Source organism: Argopecten irradians, chromosome 5 (assembly GCF_041381155.1).
Source record: "Argopecten irradians isolate NY chromosome 5, Ai_NY, whole genome shotgun sequence".
NCBI classification, from domain to species: Eukaryota; Metazoa; Mollusca; class Bivalvia; order Pectinida; family Pectinidae; genus Argopecten; species Argopecten irradians.
In genome coordinates, this window is record NC_091138.1 from 619150 (window position 1) to 636879 (window position 17730).

The window sequence follows — 17730 nt, forward strand, 5'->3', positions numbered from 1 at the left end:
CTTGGTAGCCCTTCATCCCAGCATGCTGCAGGCCAAATATGAGCAGCCTGGGCCTTTTGGTTCTGAAGAAGAAGTTGTTTAATAAATTTAGCCTTTTTGACCCCTGTGACCGTGAATGAAGGTCAAGGTCATTCATTTGAACAAACTTTGTTAGCTCTTCATCCCAGCATGCTACAGGCCAAATATGAATAGATCATCCTGATCCTTTGGGTCAGATGACCTAAAACCCTTATTCACTACACTTAAAATTAATTTCTGATTGCAGGGCTCGCGCTGTCAGTCGCCATATGCGGATTGGTTTAGAATTTCAGGAATTAATTAATAATCATGTTTTTAAACAAGAGGTCCATGGGCCTTAACGGTCACCTGAGTTAGAATATATAATGAAACAAATAATAAACAAATGAAAGACATAAAAACACTATATGCTCTATTGCTGGGCCTTGAAGTTGGTCAGTGATTTATAAATTTGACCTTTTTAGACTATGAAGAGTATTTGCTTCCATCAAACCTGTGAACTTAGAGGTATTTTTTGAAATTTTAATCAATTTGACCCTGTTTGGTCCTGCCCCTCTGGTCCCCCAGGGGGTCATCGAGGACGGATATGGATGTTAAAATGCTATATCTTAGGCTAATAATTCTAATCAAGTTTGACTAATTTCCTACGAAAATTGGGCAAATAATGTTCACAAATATGTTTTTCCTATATAAACTAAAGTAAACTTGACCCCTCCCTAGGGGGTAACGTAAGACCCCAAGGTCATATAATTCACAGTTTTTATAAAACACCTGAAGACCTTTCCATCTATGATTATTTGATTCTACTATATCCAGAATTTGAGAAGATTTTTGAAGTTTTAGCCTATTTGACCCTTTTTTAATCCCACCCCTCTACCCCCAGGGGGTCGGCCAGGACCAATGTGGATATGATGTTAAAATGCTATCTCAGGCTAATAATTCTAACCAAGTCTGACTCATTTCCTATGAAAATTCAGCAAAAAATGCTCATTAATGTGTTTTTCCTTTATAATCTATAGTAAACTTGACCCCCTCCCCAAGGGGAAACAGGAGATCCCAGGGTCATATAATTTACAATTTTTATAAACAAACTTTAAGACCTTTTTATCTATAAAGTGTATTTAATTATACCATTTCCAGAATTTTAAAAGAATATTTTTGAAGTTTTAGCCAATTTGACCTTTTTTGGCCCCGCCCCTCTGCCCCCAGGAGGTCGGCCTGGACCAATGTGGATATGATATTAAAATGCTATCTCAGGCTAATAATTCTAACCAAGTTTGACTCGTTTCAAATGAAAATTGAGCAAAAAATGCTCATAAATGTGTTTTCCCTATATAAACTATAGTAAACTTGACCCCCTCCCCAGGGGGAAATGTGAGACCCCAGGGTCATATAATTCACAATTTTTGTAAAGGACCTTAAGACCTTTCTATTTATGAAAAGTATTTGTTTCTACCATTTCCAGAATTTCAGAAGAAGATTTTTGAAGTTTTAGCCTATTTGACCCTTTTTTAGCCCCGCCCCTCTGCCCCCAGGGGGTCGGCCAGAACCAATGTGGATATGATATTAAAATGCTATCTCAGGCTAATAATTTTAACCAAGTTTGACTCGTTTCCAATGAAAATTGAGCAAAAAATGCTCATAAATGTGTTTTCCCTATATAAACTATAGTAAACTTGACCCCCTCCCCAGGGGGAAACGTGAGACCCCAGGGTCATATAATTCACAATTTTTGTAAAGGACCTTAAGACCTTTCTATCTATGAAGAGTATTTGATTCTACCACATCTGTGAGTAGAGAAGAAGATTTTTGAAATTTTACTCAATTTTACCCCTTTTGGCCCCTCCCACAGCCCCCTGGGGGGTGGGGACCATATAATTCACAATTTTGATTGGCCATATGCCTTAGAAGGTTTGTGCAAAATTTCATTGAAATTGCTTCAGCAGTTTTGGAGAAGAAGTCGAAAATGTAAATTGTTTACAGACATACGACGCACGACGCACGACGCACGACGACAAAAGGCGATTAGAATAGGTCACTTGAGACTTCGTCTCAGGTGACCTAAAAAAATGGGAAGGGATTTTTTTGCAGAATTTTTGTGCAAAAATTTGTAGAAAAAAAAATCTTATAAAAAAGAAATATATTAATAGTAAATAAATTAAAGGACTAGATACGGTAATGGCTCTTTTTGGCCCCTAAATCTACCAAAATTCAAATTAAGTATTTAGAAATTAAGTTGCTGCGTTTGAAATATTGAATACGCCCCTGATAAAAACTTAATGATATTTTTATTGACAGGAAGTATGTTTTTGCTCTATAACCATGGTAACTTTGCATAAATTATGCAAATTTGAAAATTTGGTCAATTTTGGCATATTTTTTGATAGTTTTTCTTTTAAAAGCAATAGAGCGCAACCTAGAACAAACTTTATATTTTACAGGAATTAGCAGACACGAAGAATACATCATTTTGAGAAATATAAAGTTTGTTCTAGAATGCGCTCTATGTTTACTAGATGAAAAACTGCATTAAAAAGGTCAATTTTGATGAAATTTTCACATTTTGCATAATTTATGTGTAATAAAAATGGTTGCCATGGCAACTAGAACTGCTATAATACCTAATAACACTATCAAATATGTCGTGTATGTAGTTAAGATTTGAAATGCAATATTTACATCTTAAAATAACAGACTTTAAAAAATAGCGGATTTGGGGGCCACAAAAGACCCTTACCATACCTAGTCCTTTCCAAGAAGTTTTTACCTTTTTCTTTCTCTCAATTTGTTCTATATTTATTATTTTGATTGACTCTGTAACTGGTTTGACACTGTATTTTTTTTTTTTAATTTAGAACCTCTGTTGTGATGAAAAATAAGTACATAAATTATTCCATTCAACTAAGCCCTGTATTTTTTAAATTTCAATAAAGGATATATAAAAACATTAAAGTAACAGGATTGAAAATACATGTATATTTGGCATTGTTTCCCTTCTTCTAATCAATATAGAGGAAATTAAAAAAAATTCCCCGTAAATCTTAGATCGCCATGCAACAAGCAAATTTCGATTGGCGAATCCAAATTTTGATCCAGAGCTAGCCCTGGATTGGTTGATATATTAATGCTAAAGTTGACCAATGAGAGGTGAGGTGATGTAGGAGCCTATACACTGGTATGTGTAAACATAAACAAGAGGCCCAGAGGGCCTGTATCGATCACCTGGTTTTTTGTTAGTAATTATCACAAGACTCTGACAATTAGAAAAATCAAAGTGCCAAGGCCACTCATAGATGCTGTGAATGAAGGACTCAAAGAAAGAAAAAAAGATTTTTTTTTTCATTTAAATATGAAATTTAGTAAACTATACATAATTAAGTGTGCAGTGTTGAATTTCGGAGTTTAATAAAAAATATTTACGATATACCGTATTTATTTTATGATATTTGAAGTTTTTCAAGAACAATAAGTTGGATAACTTATTATCCTGAAATAACTGTAATAAATTTTATTTCTAAATTATTTTTGAAATAACGATTTCAACACCAATGAAACCGTTCAGAATCTGAGTATCATTTTTTTTTATAATTCTTTATTAATTGCTAAATTATCAATTTCATCAATGTCTCTTCAAAGACAAAAAAATAATAAGTAAACATTTTCGTATCTTAATATCCTCTTAACATTGAAGAATATTTTCGGAAAAATATAACATTAGAAATATTACCATTTCCGGATATGTTTTGGTTTCCTTTTTAGAAAACTAACATGGGTTGCTTTGACAACTTTTGACTAATAAACCATGGCCAGATACTTTTGCCAAATAAAAGGTACATTATTTCATTACGTATACACTCGGATTTCTTTTAAATTCACAAGAACGCTAGCCGTTAACATCAAGAAAACTTCATGTAATGTATCAGACTTTAGCAAGTCTACGTAAGCCTAACAATAACTGAATGGTGAGATATCATCGTGCAGAACATTTATCGCGAGTTTTGCTTTGCCGACTTTTGACTTATAATAAAACATGGCCATATACGTTTGTCAAGTAAAGGGTACATTATTTGGTTACTTATAACAGTCAAATTTCTTTTGAATTCATAAGAACGCTATCATCAAGAAAACTTCCTGCAATACATCGGACTTTAGCAAGTCTTCATAAGGCTACCGTACATTACACGGCAATATAAGTTCATTTGTCACTTTAAGTTGCTCGTACATAAATAGATCTATATTATCATTATATTTTGTAAGTTTATGTTGATAGATTTGGTACTTTTTCCCTTTCAATATACCGCAGTTGTCGATAAACAAAAGACAGAGCTCCCAGTGACATATCAATTAACTTTTACTGCGCAATAATATCTCAGATATAGTTCGTCAATACAACCAACACAAAAAACTTTATAAGCGTTATAAGAACTTTTTTTTGCAGTTACCTTCCTACCATTTGATTACAATAATCGATCATTAGCATGAATTACGTAAAATTTAAATAAACATACACAATCCAAAAACCACCGAAAGTCTGTCGCGGAGGAAGACAGCGAAGAAGGCGTTGTTCGTGATTTTTCGGGAGACCAGTGTTCTCGGAGTGAAACAAATATTATAGAGTCCCAACTGAACACTTAAAACACTCCATCCATGGTGTATACGTATGTACAAATTCTATGTCTGTGGTTTTGAATATTGGGGTTTTATTTTTTCATACCATCAAGTATTACGTGAAATGAACAAAACAACTTTTAATTTTCACCGCGGAGTGGTTTCATTGTTTTGATGTGCACAGGCTCTCCGAGCGTACCTAAGAATGCTGTTTCACAGCATCAATAAGCAAAATTGACTCCCAAAGTTTAATTTTGAATCACAACCATACAATGATGCTATTGATACCATACAAATATGCTATCCAATACATAGGTTCAGAGGCAAAGTAATTTATATGAAAGTAGTAGCCTAATTGACCTTTTTGACCTCGCATCTATTGCCGTCTAAGGCCCCGGGGGTCAGCCCTATCATTTGTATAATTTCAAATCCCAACCCTATAAGGATTCTACCATTGCATTATAAGTGCTCTTCCATTCTTAGTTGCAGAGAAGAAGTCGTTTATATGGAAATAGCTAAATTAACCCCTTTTGACCCCATCCTTCAGGCCCCCGGGGGGTCAGCCCTATCATTTGCAAAATTTTGAATCCAAACCCTATAAGGATGTAACCATTGCATTATGAGCGTAATCACATGTTAAGTTGCATAGAAAAAGTCATTTATATGGAAATTGACCACTTTTGACCAAGCCCCTCAGGCCCCCGGGGGGTCTGCCCCATCATTTGTACAATTTTGAATCCCCACCCTATAAGGATGCTACCATTGCATTATGGGTGCTATACCATGCTTAGTTGCAGAGAAGAAGTCATTTATATGGAAATAGCCAAATTGACCCCTTTTGACCACGCCCCTCAGGCCCCCGGGGGGATTAGCCCTATCATTTGCACAATTTTGAATCCCCACACTATAAGGATGCTACCATTGCATTATGGGTGCTATACCATGCTTAGTTGCAGAGAAGAAGTCATTTATATGGAAATAGCCTAATTGACCCCTTTTGACACCGCCCCTCAGGCCCCCGGGGGGATCAGCCCTATCATTTGCACAATTTTGAATCCCCACACTATAAGGATGATACCATTGTATTATGGGTGCTATACCATGCTTAGTTTCAGAGAAGAAGTCGTTTATATGGAAATAGCCAAATTGGCCCCTTTTGACCCCGCCCCTCAGGCCCCCGGGGGTCAGCCCCATTATTTGCACAATTTTGAATCCCCACCCTATAAGGAGGCTACCATTGCATTATGGGTGCTATACCACGCTTAGTAGCAGAGAAGAAGTCATTTATATGGAAAAAGCCAAATTGACCCCTTTTGAACCTACCCCTCAAGCCCCCGGGTGGGTCAGCCCTATCATTTGCACAATTTTGAATCCCCACCCTATAAGGATGCTACCATTGCATTATGGGTGCTATACCATGCTTAGTTTCAGAGAAGAAGTCGTTTATATGGAAAAAGCTAAATTGGCCCCTTTTGACCCCGCCCCTCAGGCCCCCGGGAGGTCAGCCCCATCATTTGTACAATTTTGAATCCCCACCCTATAAGGATGCTACCATTGCAATATGGGTGCTATCCCATGCTTGGTTTCAGAGAAGAAGTCGTTTATATGGAAATAGCCAAATTGACCCCTTTTGACCCCGCCCCTCAGGCCCCCCGGGGGTCAGCCCCATCATTTGTACAATTTTAAATCCCCACCCTATAACGATACTACCATTGCATTATGAGTGCTATCTCTTGCTTAGTTTCAGAGAAGAAGTCGTTTTTATGGAAAAAGCCAAATTGACCCCTTTTGAACCTACCCCTCAAGCCCCGGGTGGGTCAGCCCTATCATTTGCACAATTTTGAATCCCCACCCTATAAGGATCTACCATTGCATTATGGGTGCTATACCATGCTTAGTTTCAGAGAAGAAGTCGTTTATATGGAAAAAGCTAAATTGGCCCCTTTTGACCCGCCCCTCAGGCCCCCGGGAGGTCGCCCCATCATTTGTACAATTTGAATCCCCACCCTATAAGGATGCTACCATTGCATTATGGGTGCTATCCCATGCTTGGTTTCAGAGAAGAAGTCGTTTATATGGAAATAGCCAAATTGACCCCATTTGACCCCGCCCCTCAGGCCTCCGGGGGGTCAGCCCCAGCATTTGTACAATTTTGAATCCCCACCCTATAAGGATGCTACCATTGCATTATGGGTGCTATCCCATGCTTGGTTTCAGAGAAAAAGTAGCTTATGGAAATAGCCAAATTGACCCCTTTTGGCCCCGCCCCTCAGGCCCCCGGGGAATCAGCTCCATCATTTGTACAATTTTCAGTTAGTAGCCCTTAAGAAGCTACCAGTCAAATTTTGTTGAAATCCAACCAGTGGTTATGGAGAAGAAGTCGATTGTTGACGGACGCCGGACGCCGGACGCCGGACGCTGCGGTATCCCATAAGCTCACCTCGGTCCTTCGGACCAGGTGAGCTAACAATAACAAAATGCTATAGAATTTATCACATGAATTTTCCATTGTAAAACATGCATAGTTATGGGATAAAAATAAATATCTCATTTAGAATAAATACCTTCTTTGATTCTTTGACCGAGTCTACGACCATTGACAAAATTGGATTGTTTCTGAAATTAGACAAAAATTCATATCAATATTGTACGTAAAACAATATTCATCTTGTAACTTAAGACATTTTTAGAGGTTCTTCCTATAATCCAACATAAAAATTGACAACCATCTAGTATGTTAAAGTGTATTTAAGCAATGAACTGCATTCAGTTGGCAGTTATGGCAATACGAATGTCAACTGGCTAGCACTTCATATTGAATTTGCCATTGTAAAGTTGGCATTCATGCTCTCATGATTGCCAAGCGAATACAATTCAATGCTTATATTTACATTTAATAACCATTTTATAACACAAGAGGCCAATGGGCCTTAACAGTCACATGAGTTTGGATACAGAATGAAACAAAGACATATAAACACTATATTGGCCCATCAGGCCCTTGAAGTCAGTCAGTGATTTTATAAATTTGACTTTTTATCTATGAAGGTTATTTGGTTCCATCAAATCTGTGAATTCAGATGAAGATTTTTTTTAATTTTAGACATTTTGACCCCTTTTGGCCCCGCCCCTCTGGCACCTAGGGGTCAGCCACGACCAGTATGGATATGACGTTAAAATGCTATTTCAGACTAATAATTCTAACCCAGTTTGACTAATTTCTTATGAAAACCAAGCAAATAATGTTCATAAATGTGTTTTTCCTATACAAGAATTCCACAAAAGTGGAGGTGTTGCCTGCACAGCATCACAAAAAATAGTTATTTACAGTTGAATATATTTTTAACATTAACAAGCAAACTTATGGAATTTCCATCCCCCGCTTTCAGGACATATTGTAGGTAAACATTATTGATGTAGGTTTAACCTTGGTTGAAAATGAAAAAATAAACTGAAGTCTTATTCGGAAGTAAGATGTTTTATTAGTGATTTTATGATAAAACATGAGTGACTTTTTTTTTATTAAATCAAAGGGCCATAACTCTGCTAAATAAGGTCTATCACAAGTGGCAATCACACTTGGCAGAGCCCTTAAGACATTTAACTTTGTTACCAAGTTTGAAGGAAATCGGTTAATATTTATTACAGTTTTTGTACGGAAGTGGCAGAAAATGACTTTTTTTTCATTAAATCAAAGGGCCATAACTCTGCTAATTAAGATCTGCCAAAAGTGGCGATCGAATTTGGCTAAGCCCTTAGAGCATTTAACTTTGTTACCAAGTTTTAACAATATTAGTTTAAACATTTGTTAGTTATTACACAGAAACTGCAGAAAAATGACATTTGTAGTTAGTAAATTAAAGGGCCATAACTGTAATAAATAACATCCGCTGAAAGAGTTGATCGAACCTGGCCAGGCACTTAAGGAATTCAACCTTGTTACCAAGTTTGAAGAAAATCGGTTAATATTTATTACAGTTATTGTATGGAAAGTGCAGAAACTGACTTTTTATTTAAGCAAAGGGCCATAACTCTGCTAAATAAGGTCCGTTGAAAGTCACGATCGAACTTGGCCAAGTCTTTAAGGCATTTAACCTTGTAACTAAGTTTGAAGAAAATCTGTTTACATTTGTTACACTTATTGCACGGAAATGGCAGAAAATGATGTTTTTAGTTAATCAAAGGGCCATAACTCCGCTAAATAAGATCCATCAACAGTCGCGATCAAACTTGGCCAAGCCCTTAATGCATTTAACCTTGTCACATAGTTTAAAGAAAATTGGTTTACATTTGTAACAATCATTGCATGGATACAAAGTGTTGCAGACAGACGGATAGACAGACAGATAGACGGACAAACCCAAATTAATATATCCCCCGTTTTGGAGAAAGCGGGGGATAATAATTAAGTGAAGTTATCAAGTCCCATAACTCTTGCAAATATTGATGGATTTTTACCAGTATCGAACCCATCTTTCATTGATATAAAGCAATATACCAAATTTGGTTGAAATCAAACAATAAATACTAAAGTTATCGAGTGGAAACCATCTTTTGACGATTTTAATGTCCTGTAACTCTTGTAAATATTGACAGATTTTGACCATTATCGAATTCGTCCGAGATCTAATTGATATAAAGCAATATACCAAATTGGTTGAAATCGGACAATAAAAACTTAAGTTATCGCACGGAAACCGTTTCCCGGATGCCGACACCGACAACACCGCTGACGCCGACAAACACTTAAGTGTCGCCCTTGCGTTGAAGGCAACACAATAAACAATAGAAAACTTAGCCCCCTCCCCACTGGGAAACTTAAGATCCCAGGATCATATAATTCACAATTTTTGTAAAGGACCATAATCTTTTCCATCTATGAGGAGTATTTGATTCTACCAGTTCAAGAATTTTGAAGTGTTAGACTATTTGACCCCTTTTGGCTCCGCCCCTACGGCCCCTGGTGGTCAATCATGGAAAATTTGTTAAAAGGATTCAATGACCATTTCATAGGGAAAATTCTGACAACATTTGACTAATTTCCTATTACAAGTGACCAAATAATGCTCAAAAATGTGTTTTCCCTATATAAACTATAGCAAACTTAACCCCCTCCCCAGGGGGAAACCTGAAACCACAGGGTCATATAGTTCACAATTTTTGTAGAGCGCATTGAGGCCTTTCTATCTATGAAGAGTATTTGATTCTACCACACCTGTGAGTGGAGAAGCAGATTTTTGAAATTTTCGTCAATTTTACCCCTTTAGGCAGATGGCAGAATCATGCACTGATGAATGCCACCTGCATTTGGTAAGGTTACACAGTGGGATTGCAGTAAATATAATAGCAGCGTTCTAACATCTAATGGCGACGTTAGTTGTATTGAATTGTGTTCTGGTTTCTACCTTTGTTTGGTAATGTTGGTGAGTTTGCTTATCCATGTCCAATAATCACATTTCCCAAACCAACCAGGATCTGTACAAAGAAGAAACAATAAAGAAAATATCAACCAATACATGTAAACCATGTCAATTTCAAGACACCAAATTGATGTGGGTGAAGTACGATTGTCGCCTATCAGTCCCAACTTCCGGTGATGGAAATATTTTTCAGATTTTGCACTTCACCAATGTCACCTCAAGTATCTCAAAATCCCTGTACTGCATTCTTACTGGATTCTGTAAAAATATAATTTCAATTTATATAATCATGTACTTACATCATTATGAAATATTATTTCATAAGAATTATTAATGTAACACCTTTAAGGTAGATCCATACTTTTGAAAACCGCGCCAATTCATATAACGCTAAACCGGAAGCTGCCGAGGTTGTTTTGAATTCCAGAATGGTTTCTGATACGCTACGACATTCCACTTGGATATTTTTTCAATAGGTGAAAATTGTCTACATATAATATTGAATGTTTAAAATCATTAAATAAATCAAATAAAAGCAATGAAGTGAATATAACATGCTATCTCTGAGGTTTTTGCGGTCCCTATCGTAAATGGGAATGGACTTTCAAACGCCTGAAGTAACGTTCCTCGCAATAAATGATAATTGGGGACCCGTCCGGACTGAAATTCCGGAATTCTAAAAAAAAAATCGCCTACGGATTTCCTTAAAACACAAAATTTGGAGAAAATTTTAAAAATAAACAGACATAAACCAGATAGAATATGATAAAAACATATGGATTGATGTAGAATGTTTTTTTGTTTCATGATTTTTAAAAAATAGTCAAATATGACCAATCTTAGCTCTGCATGAAATGGGGGTAGGGTTGTGAGTTACAAACTTTAACCTTACAAAATTGTGAAAATTTGATCGAGGACCCCATGTTTTTATATGATATTTGAACAAGAGGCCCAGAGGGCCTGTATCGCTCACCTGGTTTGTAATGTCAAGTCATGTTCTGAATACAGGTTCATTGTTTCTTTTCTGAAGGAATTTGAATATTTACCTCTTATTTCCCTATTGGGCCCCGCCCCTACTGCCCCCAGGGGGTCAGAGCCAAAATTTATACAAGTTCTTTCCCCCTTCCCCCAAGGATGTTTGTGGCCAAATTTGGTTACAATCCATGCAGAACTCTAGGACAAGTAGCGATTTATAGGATTTACCTCTATTTCCCCTATTGGGCCCAGCCCCTCCTGCCCCCAGGGGATCAAGGCCAAAATTTATACAAGTTCTGTTCCCTTTCCCCCAAGGATGTTTGTGGCCAAATTTGGTTACAATCCATGCAGAATTCTAGGACAAGTAGCGATTTATAGGATTCACCTCTATTTCCCCTATTGGGCCCCGCCCCTCCTGCCCCCGGGTGGTCAGAGCCGAAATTTATACAAGTTCTTTTCCCCTTCCCCCAAGGATGTTTGTGGCCAAATTTGGTCACAGTCCATGCAGAACTCCAGGACAAGTAGTGATTTATAGGATTTACCTCTATTTCCCCTATTGGGCCCAGCCCCTACTGCCCCCAGGGGGTCAGAGCCAAAATTTATACAGTTCTGTTCCCCTTCCCCCAAGGATGTTTGTGGCCAAATTTGGTTACAATCCATGCAGAACTCTAGGACAAGTAGCGATTTATAGGATTTACCTCTATTTCCCCTATTGGGCCCCGCCCCTACTGCCCCCAGGGGGTCAGAGCCAAAATTTATACAAGTTCTTTTCCCCTTCCCCCAAGGATGTTTGTGGCCAAATTTGGTTACAGTCCATGCAGAACTCCAGGACAAGTAGCGATTTATAGGATTTACCTCTATTTCCCCTATTGGGCCCCGCCCCTCCTGCCCCGGGGGGGTCAGAGCCAAAATTTATACAATTTCTGGTCTCCTTCCCTCAAGGATGTTTGTGGCCAAATTTGGTTACAACCCATGCAGAACTCTAGGACAAGTAGCGATTTATAGGATTTACCTTTATTTTCCCTATTGGGCCCCGCCCCTCCTGCCCCCGGGGGGTCAGAGCCAAAAGGACTAGATATGATAATGGCTCTTTTTGGCCCCTGAATCTACCAAATTTCAAATTAAGTATTTAGAAATTTAGATGCCGCGTTTGAAATATTGAATACACCCCTGATAACAAGAGGCCCAAAGGGCCTTAACGGTCATCTGACTACCTTGGCAATAGTAAATTTAATTTCATATGGTGTCACTTTGTCAGGACCATGTCAGGATCATTTTCAATTTCTTTCAACAAATTTTCTTTCAAACAAGAGGCCAAAGGGCCTTAACATGTAGCAAGTTAATTAGATATAGTGTCATGGTAGCCATCTTTGATTTGGGATCAACCAGAGATGTAACAACACTTTGTCGGGACCATGTCAGGATCATTTCATGCAAGTTTCAGCCAAATCGCACTGGTAGAACTTGAGAAGAAGTTCAAAATGTGTTTTAAAGATGGCGGCTGTGGCAGCCATCTTGGTTTTCGGATTGACCCGAAAAATAACAACACTTTGTCGGGACCATGTCAGGATCATTTCATGCAAGTTTCAGCCAAATCGCACTGGTAAAACTTGAGAAGAAGTTCAAAATGTGTTTTCAAGATGGCGGCTTTGGCGGCCATCTTGGATTACGGATCGACCCGAAAAATAACAACACTTTGTCGGGACCATATCAGGATCAATTCATGCCAGTTTCAGCCAAACCGCACCGGTAGAACTTGAGAAGAAGTTCAAAATGTGTTTTCAAGATGGCGGCTGTGGCGGCCATCTTGAATTTCGGATTGACCCGAAAAATAACAACACTTTGTCGGGACCATGTCAGGATCATTTCATGCAAGTTTCAGCCAAATCGCACCGGTAGAACTTGAGAAGAAGTTCAAAATGTGTTTTCAAGATGGCGGCTGTGGCGGCCATCTTGGATTTTGGATCGACCCGAAAAATAACAACACTTTTTCAGGACCATGTCAGGATCATTTCACGCAAGTTTCAGCACAATTGCACCAGTAGAACTTGAGAAGAAGTTCAAAATGTATTTTCAAGATGGTGGCTGTGGCGGCCATCTTGGATTTTGGATCGACCCGAAAAATAACAACACTTTTTCGGGACCATGTCAGGATCATTTCATGCAAGTTTCAGCCAAATCGCACCGGTAGAACTTGAGAAGAAGTTCAAAATGTGTTTTCAAGATGGCGGCTGTGGCGGCCATCTTGGATTTCGGATCGACCCGAAAAATAACAACACTTTGTGGGGACCATGTCAGGATCATTTCATGCAAGTTTCAGCCAAATCGCACCGGTAGAACTTGAGAAGAAGTTCAAAATGTGTTTTCAAGATGGCGGCTGTAGCTGCCATCTTGGTTTTCGGATTGACCGGAAAAATAACAACACTTTGTCGGGACCATGTCAGGATCATTTCATGCAAGTTTCAGCCAAATCGCACTGGTAGAACTTGAGAAGAAGTTCAAAATGTGTTTTTAAGATGGCGGCTTTGGCGGCCATCTTGGATTTTGGATTGACCCGAAAAATAACAACACTTTGTCGGGACCATGTCAGGATCATTTCATGCAAGTTTCAGCCAAATCGCACCGGTAGAACTTGAGAAGAAGTTCAAAATGTGTTTTCAAGATGGCGGCTGTGGCGGCCATCTTGGATTTCGGATCGACCCGAAAAATAACAACACTTTGTCGGGACCATGTCAGGATCATTTCATGCAAGTTTCAGCCAAATCGCACCAGTAGAACTTGAGAAGAAGTTCAAAATGTGCTTTCAAGATGGTGGCTTTGGCGGCCATCTTGGATTTCGGATTGACCCGAAAAATAACATTTCATGCAAGTTTCAGCCAAATCGCACTGGTAGAACTTGAGAAGAAGTTCAAAATGTGTTTTAAAGATGGCGGCTTTGGTGGCCATCTTGGATTTCGGATTGACCCGAAAAATAACAACACTTTGTCGGGACCATGTCAGGATCATTTCATGCAAGTTTCAGCCAAATCGCACCGGTAGAACTTGAGAAGAAGTTCAAAATGTGTTTTCAAGATGGCGGCTGTGGCGGCCATCTTGGATTTCGGATCGACCCGAAAAATAACAACACTTTGTCGGGACCATGTCAGGATCATTTCATGCAAGTTTCAGCCAAATCGCACCAGTAGAACTTGAGAAGAAGTTCAAAATGTGCTTTCAAGATGGTGGCTTTGGCGGCCATCTTGGATTTCGGATTGACCCGAAAAATAACATTTCATGCAAGTTTCAGCCAAATCGCACTGGTAGAACTTGAGAAGAAGTTCAAAATGTGTTTTAAAGATGGCGGCTGTGGCAGCCATCTTGGTTTTCGGATTGACCGGGAAAATAACAACACTTTGTCGGGACCATGTCAGGATCATTTCATGCAAGTTTCAGCCAAATCGCACTGGAAGAACTTGAGAAGAAGTTCAAAATGTGTTTTTAAGATGGCGGCTTTGGCGACCATCTTGGATTTTGGATTGACCCGAAAAATAACAACACTTTGTCGGGACCATGTCAGGATCATTTCATGCAAGTTTCAGCCAAATCGCACCGGTAGAACTTGAGAAGAAGTTCAAAATGTGTTTTCAAGATGGCGGCTGTGGCGGCCATCTTGGATTTCGGATCGACCCGAAAAATAACAACACTTTGTCGGGACCATATCAGGATCATTTCATGCAAGTTTCAGCCCAATTGCACTGGTAGAACTTGAGAAGAAGTTCAAAATGTATTTTCAAGATGGCGGCTGTGGCGGCCATCTTGGATTTCGGATCGACCCGAAAAATAACAACACTTTGTCGGGACCATGTCAGGATCATTTCATGCAAGTTTCAGCCAAATCGCACCAGTAGAACTTGAGAAGAAGTTCAAAATGTGCTTTCAAGATGGCGGCTTTGGCGGCCATCTTGGATTTCGGATTGACCCGAAAAATAACAACATTTTGTCGGGACCATGTCAGGATCATTTCATGCAAGTTTCAGCCAAATCGCACCAGTAGAACTTGAGAAGAAGTTCAAAATGTGTTTTCAAGATGGCGGCTGTGGCGGCCATCTTGGATTTCGGATCGACCCGAAAAGTAACAACACTTTGTCGGGACTATGTCAGGATCATTTCATGCAAGTTTCAGCACAATTGCACCGGTAGAACTTGAGAAGAAGTTCAAAATATGTTTTCAAGATGACAACTTTGGCGGCCATCTTGGATTTCGGATCGACCCGAAAAATAACAACACTTTGTCGGGACCATGGCAGGATTATTTCATGCAAGTTTCAGCCAAATCGCACTGATAGAACTTGAGAAGAAGTTCAAAATGTGAAAAGTTAACGCACGGCACACGGCACACGGCGCACGACGACGGACGAAACATGACGACTATAGGTCATCTTGACCCTTCGGGTTGGATGACCTAAAAACTTAATGATGTTTTTGTTGACAGAAAGTATGTTTTTGCTATATAACCATGGTAACTTTGCATAAATTATGCAAATTTGAAAATTTTGTCAATTTTGACATATATTTTGATAGTTTTTCTTTTAAAAGCAATAGAGCGCATTCTAGAACAAACTTTATATTTTAAGAGAATTAGCAGACTCGAAGAATACATCATTTTGAGAAATATAAAGTTTGTTCTAGAATGCGCTCTATGTTAACTTGATGAACAAGAGGCCCAGAGGGCCTGTATCACTCACCTGGTTTGTAATGTCAAGTCATGTTCTGAATACAGGTTCATTGTTTCTTTTCTGAAGGAATTTGAATATTTACCTCTTATTTCCCTATTGGGCCCCGCCCCTCCTGCCCCCGGGGGGTCAGAGCCAAAATTTATACAAGTTCTTTCCCCCTTCCCCCAAGGATGTTTGTGGCCAAATTTGGTTACAATCCATGCAGAACTCTAGGACAAGTAGCGATTTATAGGATTTACCTCTATTTCCCCTATTGTGCCCCGCCCCTCCTGCCCCAAGGGGGTCAGAGCCAAAATTTATACAAGTTCTGTTTCCCTTCCCTCTAGGATGTTTGTGGCCAAATTTGGTTACAATCCATGCAGAACTCTAGGACAAGTAGCGTTTTATAGGATTTACCTCTATTTCCCCTATTGGGCCCCGCCCCTCCTGCCCCCAGGGGGTCAGAGCCAAAATTTATACAAGTTCTATTCCTCTTCCCCCAAGGATGTTTGTGGCCAAATTTGGTTACAATCCATGCAGAACTCTAGGACAAGTAGCGATTTATAGGATTTACCTCTATTTCCCCTATTGGGCCCCGCCCCTCCTGCCCCCAGGGGGTCAGAGCCAAAATTTATACAAGTTCTGTTTCCCTTCCCTCAAGGATGTTTGTGGCCAAATTTGGTTACAATCCATGCAGAACTCTAGGACAAGTAGCGATTTATAGGATTTACCTCTATTTCCCCTAATTGGCCCCGCCCCTCCTGCCCCCAGGGGGTCAGAGCCAAAATTTATACAAGTTCTATTTCCCTGCCCTCAAGGATGTTTGTGGCCAAATTTGGTTACAATCCATGCAGACCTCTAGGACAAGTAGCGTTTTATAGGATTTACCTTTCTTTTCCCTATTGGGCCCCGCCCCTCCTGCCCCCGGAGGGGTCAGAGCCAAAATTTATACAAGTTCTGTTCCCCTTCCCCCAAGGATGTTTGTGGCCAAATTTGGTTACAATCCATGCAGACCTCTAGGACAAGTAGCGTTTTATAGGATTTACATTTATTTTCCCTATTGGGCCCCGCCCCTCCTGCCCCCGGGGGGGTCAGAGTCAAAATTTATATAAGTTCTGTTCCCCTTTCCCCAAGGATGTTTGTGGCCAAATTTGGTTACAATCCATGCAGAACTCTAGGACAAGTAGCGATTTATAGGATTTACCTCTATTACCCCTATTGGGCCCCGCCCCTCCTGCCCCCAGGGGGTCAGAGCCAAAATTTATATAAGTTCTGTTCCCCTTCCCCCAAGGATGTTTGTGGCCAAATTTGGTTACAATCCATGCAGACCTCTAGGACAAGTAGCGTTTTATAGGATTTACATTTATTTTCCCTATTGGGCCCCGCCCCTCCTGCCCCCGGGGGGGTCAGAGTCAAAATTTATATAAGTTCTGTTCCCCTTCCCCCAAGGATGTTTGTGGCCAAATTTGGTTACAATCCATGCAGACCTCTAGGACAAGTAGCGTTTTATAGGATTTACATTTATTTTCCCTATTGGGCCCCGCCCCTCCTGCCCCCGGGGGGGTCAGAGTCATTTATATAAGTTCTGTTCCCCTTCCCCCAAGGATGTTTGTGGCCAAATTTGGTTACAATCCATGCAGAACTCTATGACTAGTAGCGATTTAAAGGAAATGTTGACGGACGGACGACGGACGACGGACGCCGCGCCATGACATAAGCTCACCGGCCCTTCGGGCCAGGTGAGCTAAAAATGACATGGGTTTTACCAAAAGTATGGAGCTACCTTAAAGTTTATTTATATGTCCGACTGATAATTTATGATACAAAATATCACTCATGAGAAAAATATCATTAAAATGTAATTAAAAGTCTGTCGAACATTAATTCAAACATTAACCCTTACATTACAAGTGATGTAAAATGTTATTGTCACAAATTTTTAAAGGATCAAATCTATAAGCATAGTTTTTAATAACATTTAACTGCTGTAAAAAAAAATCATATACAGTCTTCAC

The 17730-nt window shown here is 39.4% G+C and overlaps 1 protein-coding gene across 1 annotated transcript in view; it reads right to left on the minus strand.

Moving 5' to 3' along the window:
* LOC138322605 (uncharacterized) overlaps nucleotides 1-17730 on the minus strand; it is a 77672-nt gene that overhangs the window by 41909 nt on the left and 18033 nt on the right. Inside the window, exons 3-4 of the mRNA XM_069266577.1 lie at nucleotides 10032-10101; nucleotides 7191-7242 (exon numbers count right to left, since the gene is read on the minus strand). Coding sequence (XP_069122678.1) covers nucleotides 7191-7242; nucleotides 10032-10101 — 122 coding nt within the window. The remainder of the gene's footprint in view (nucleotides 1-7190; nucleotides 7243-10031; nucleotides 10102-17730) is intronic.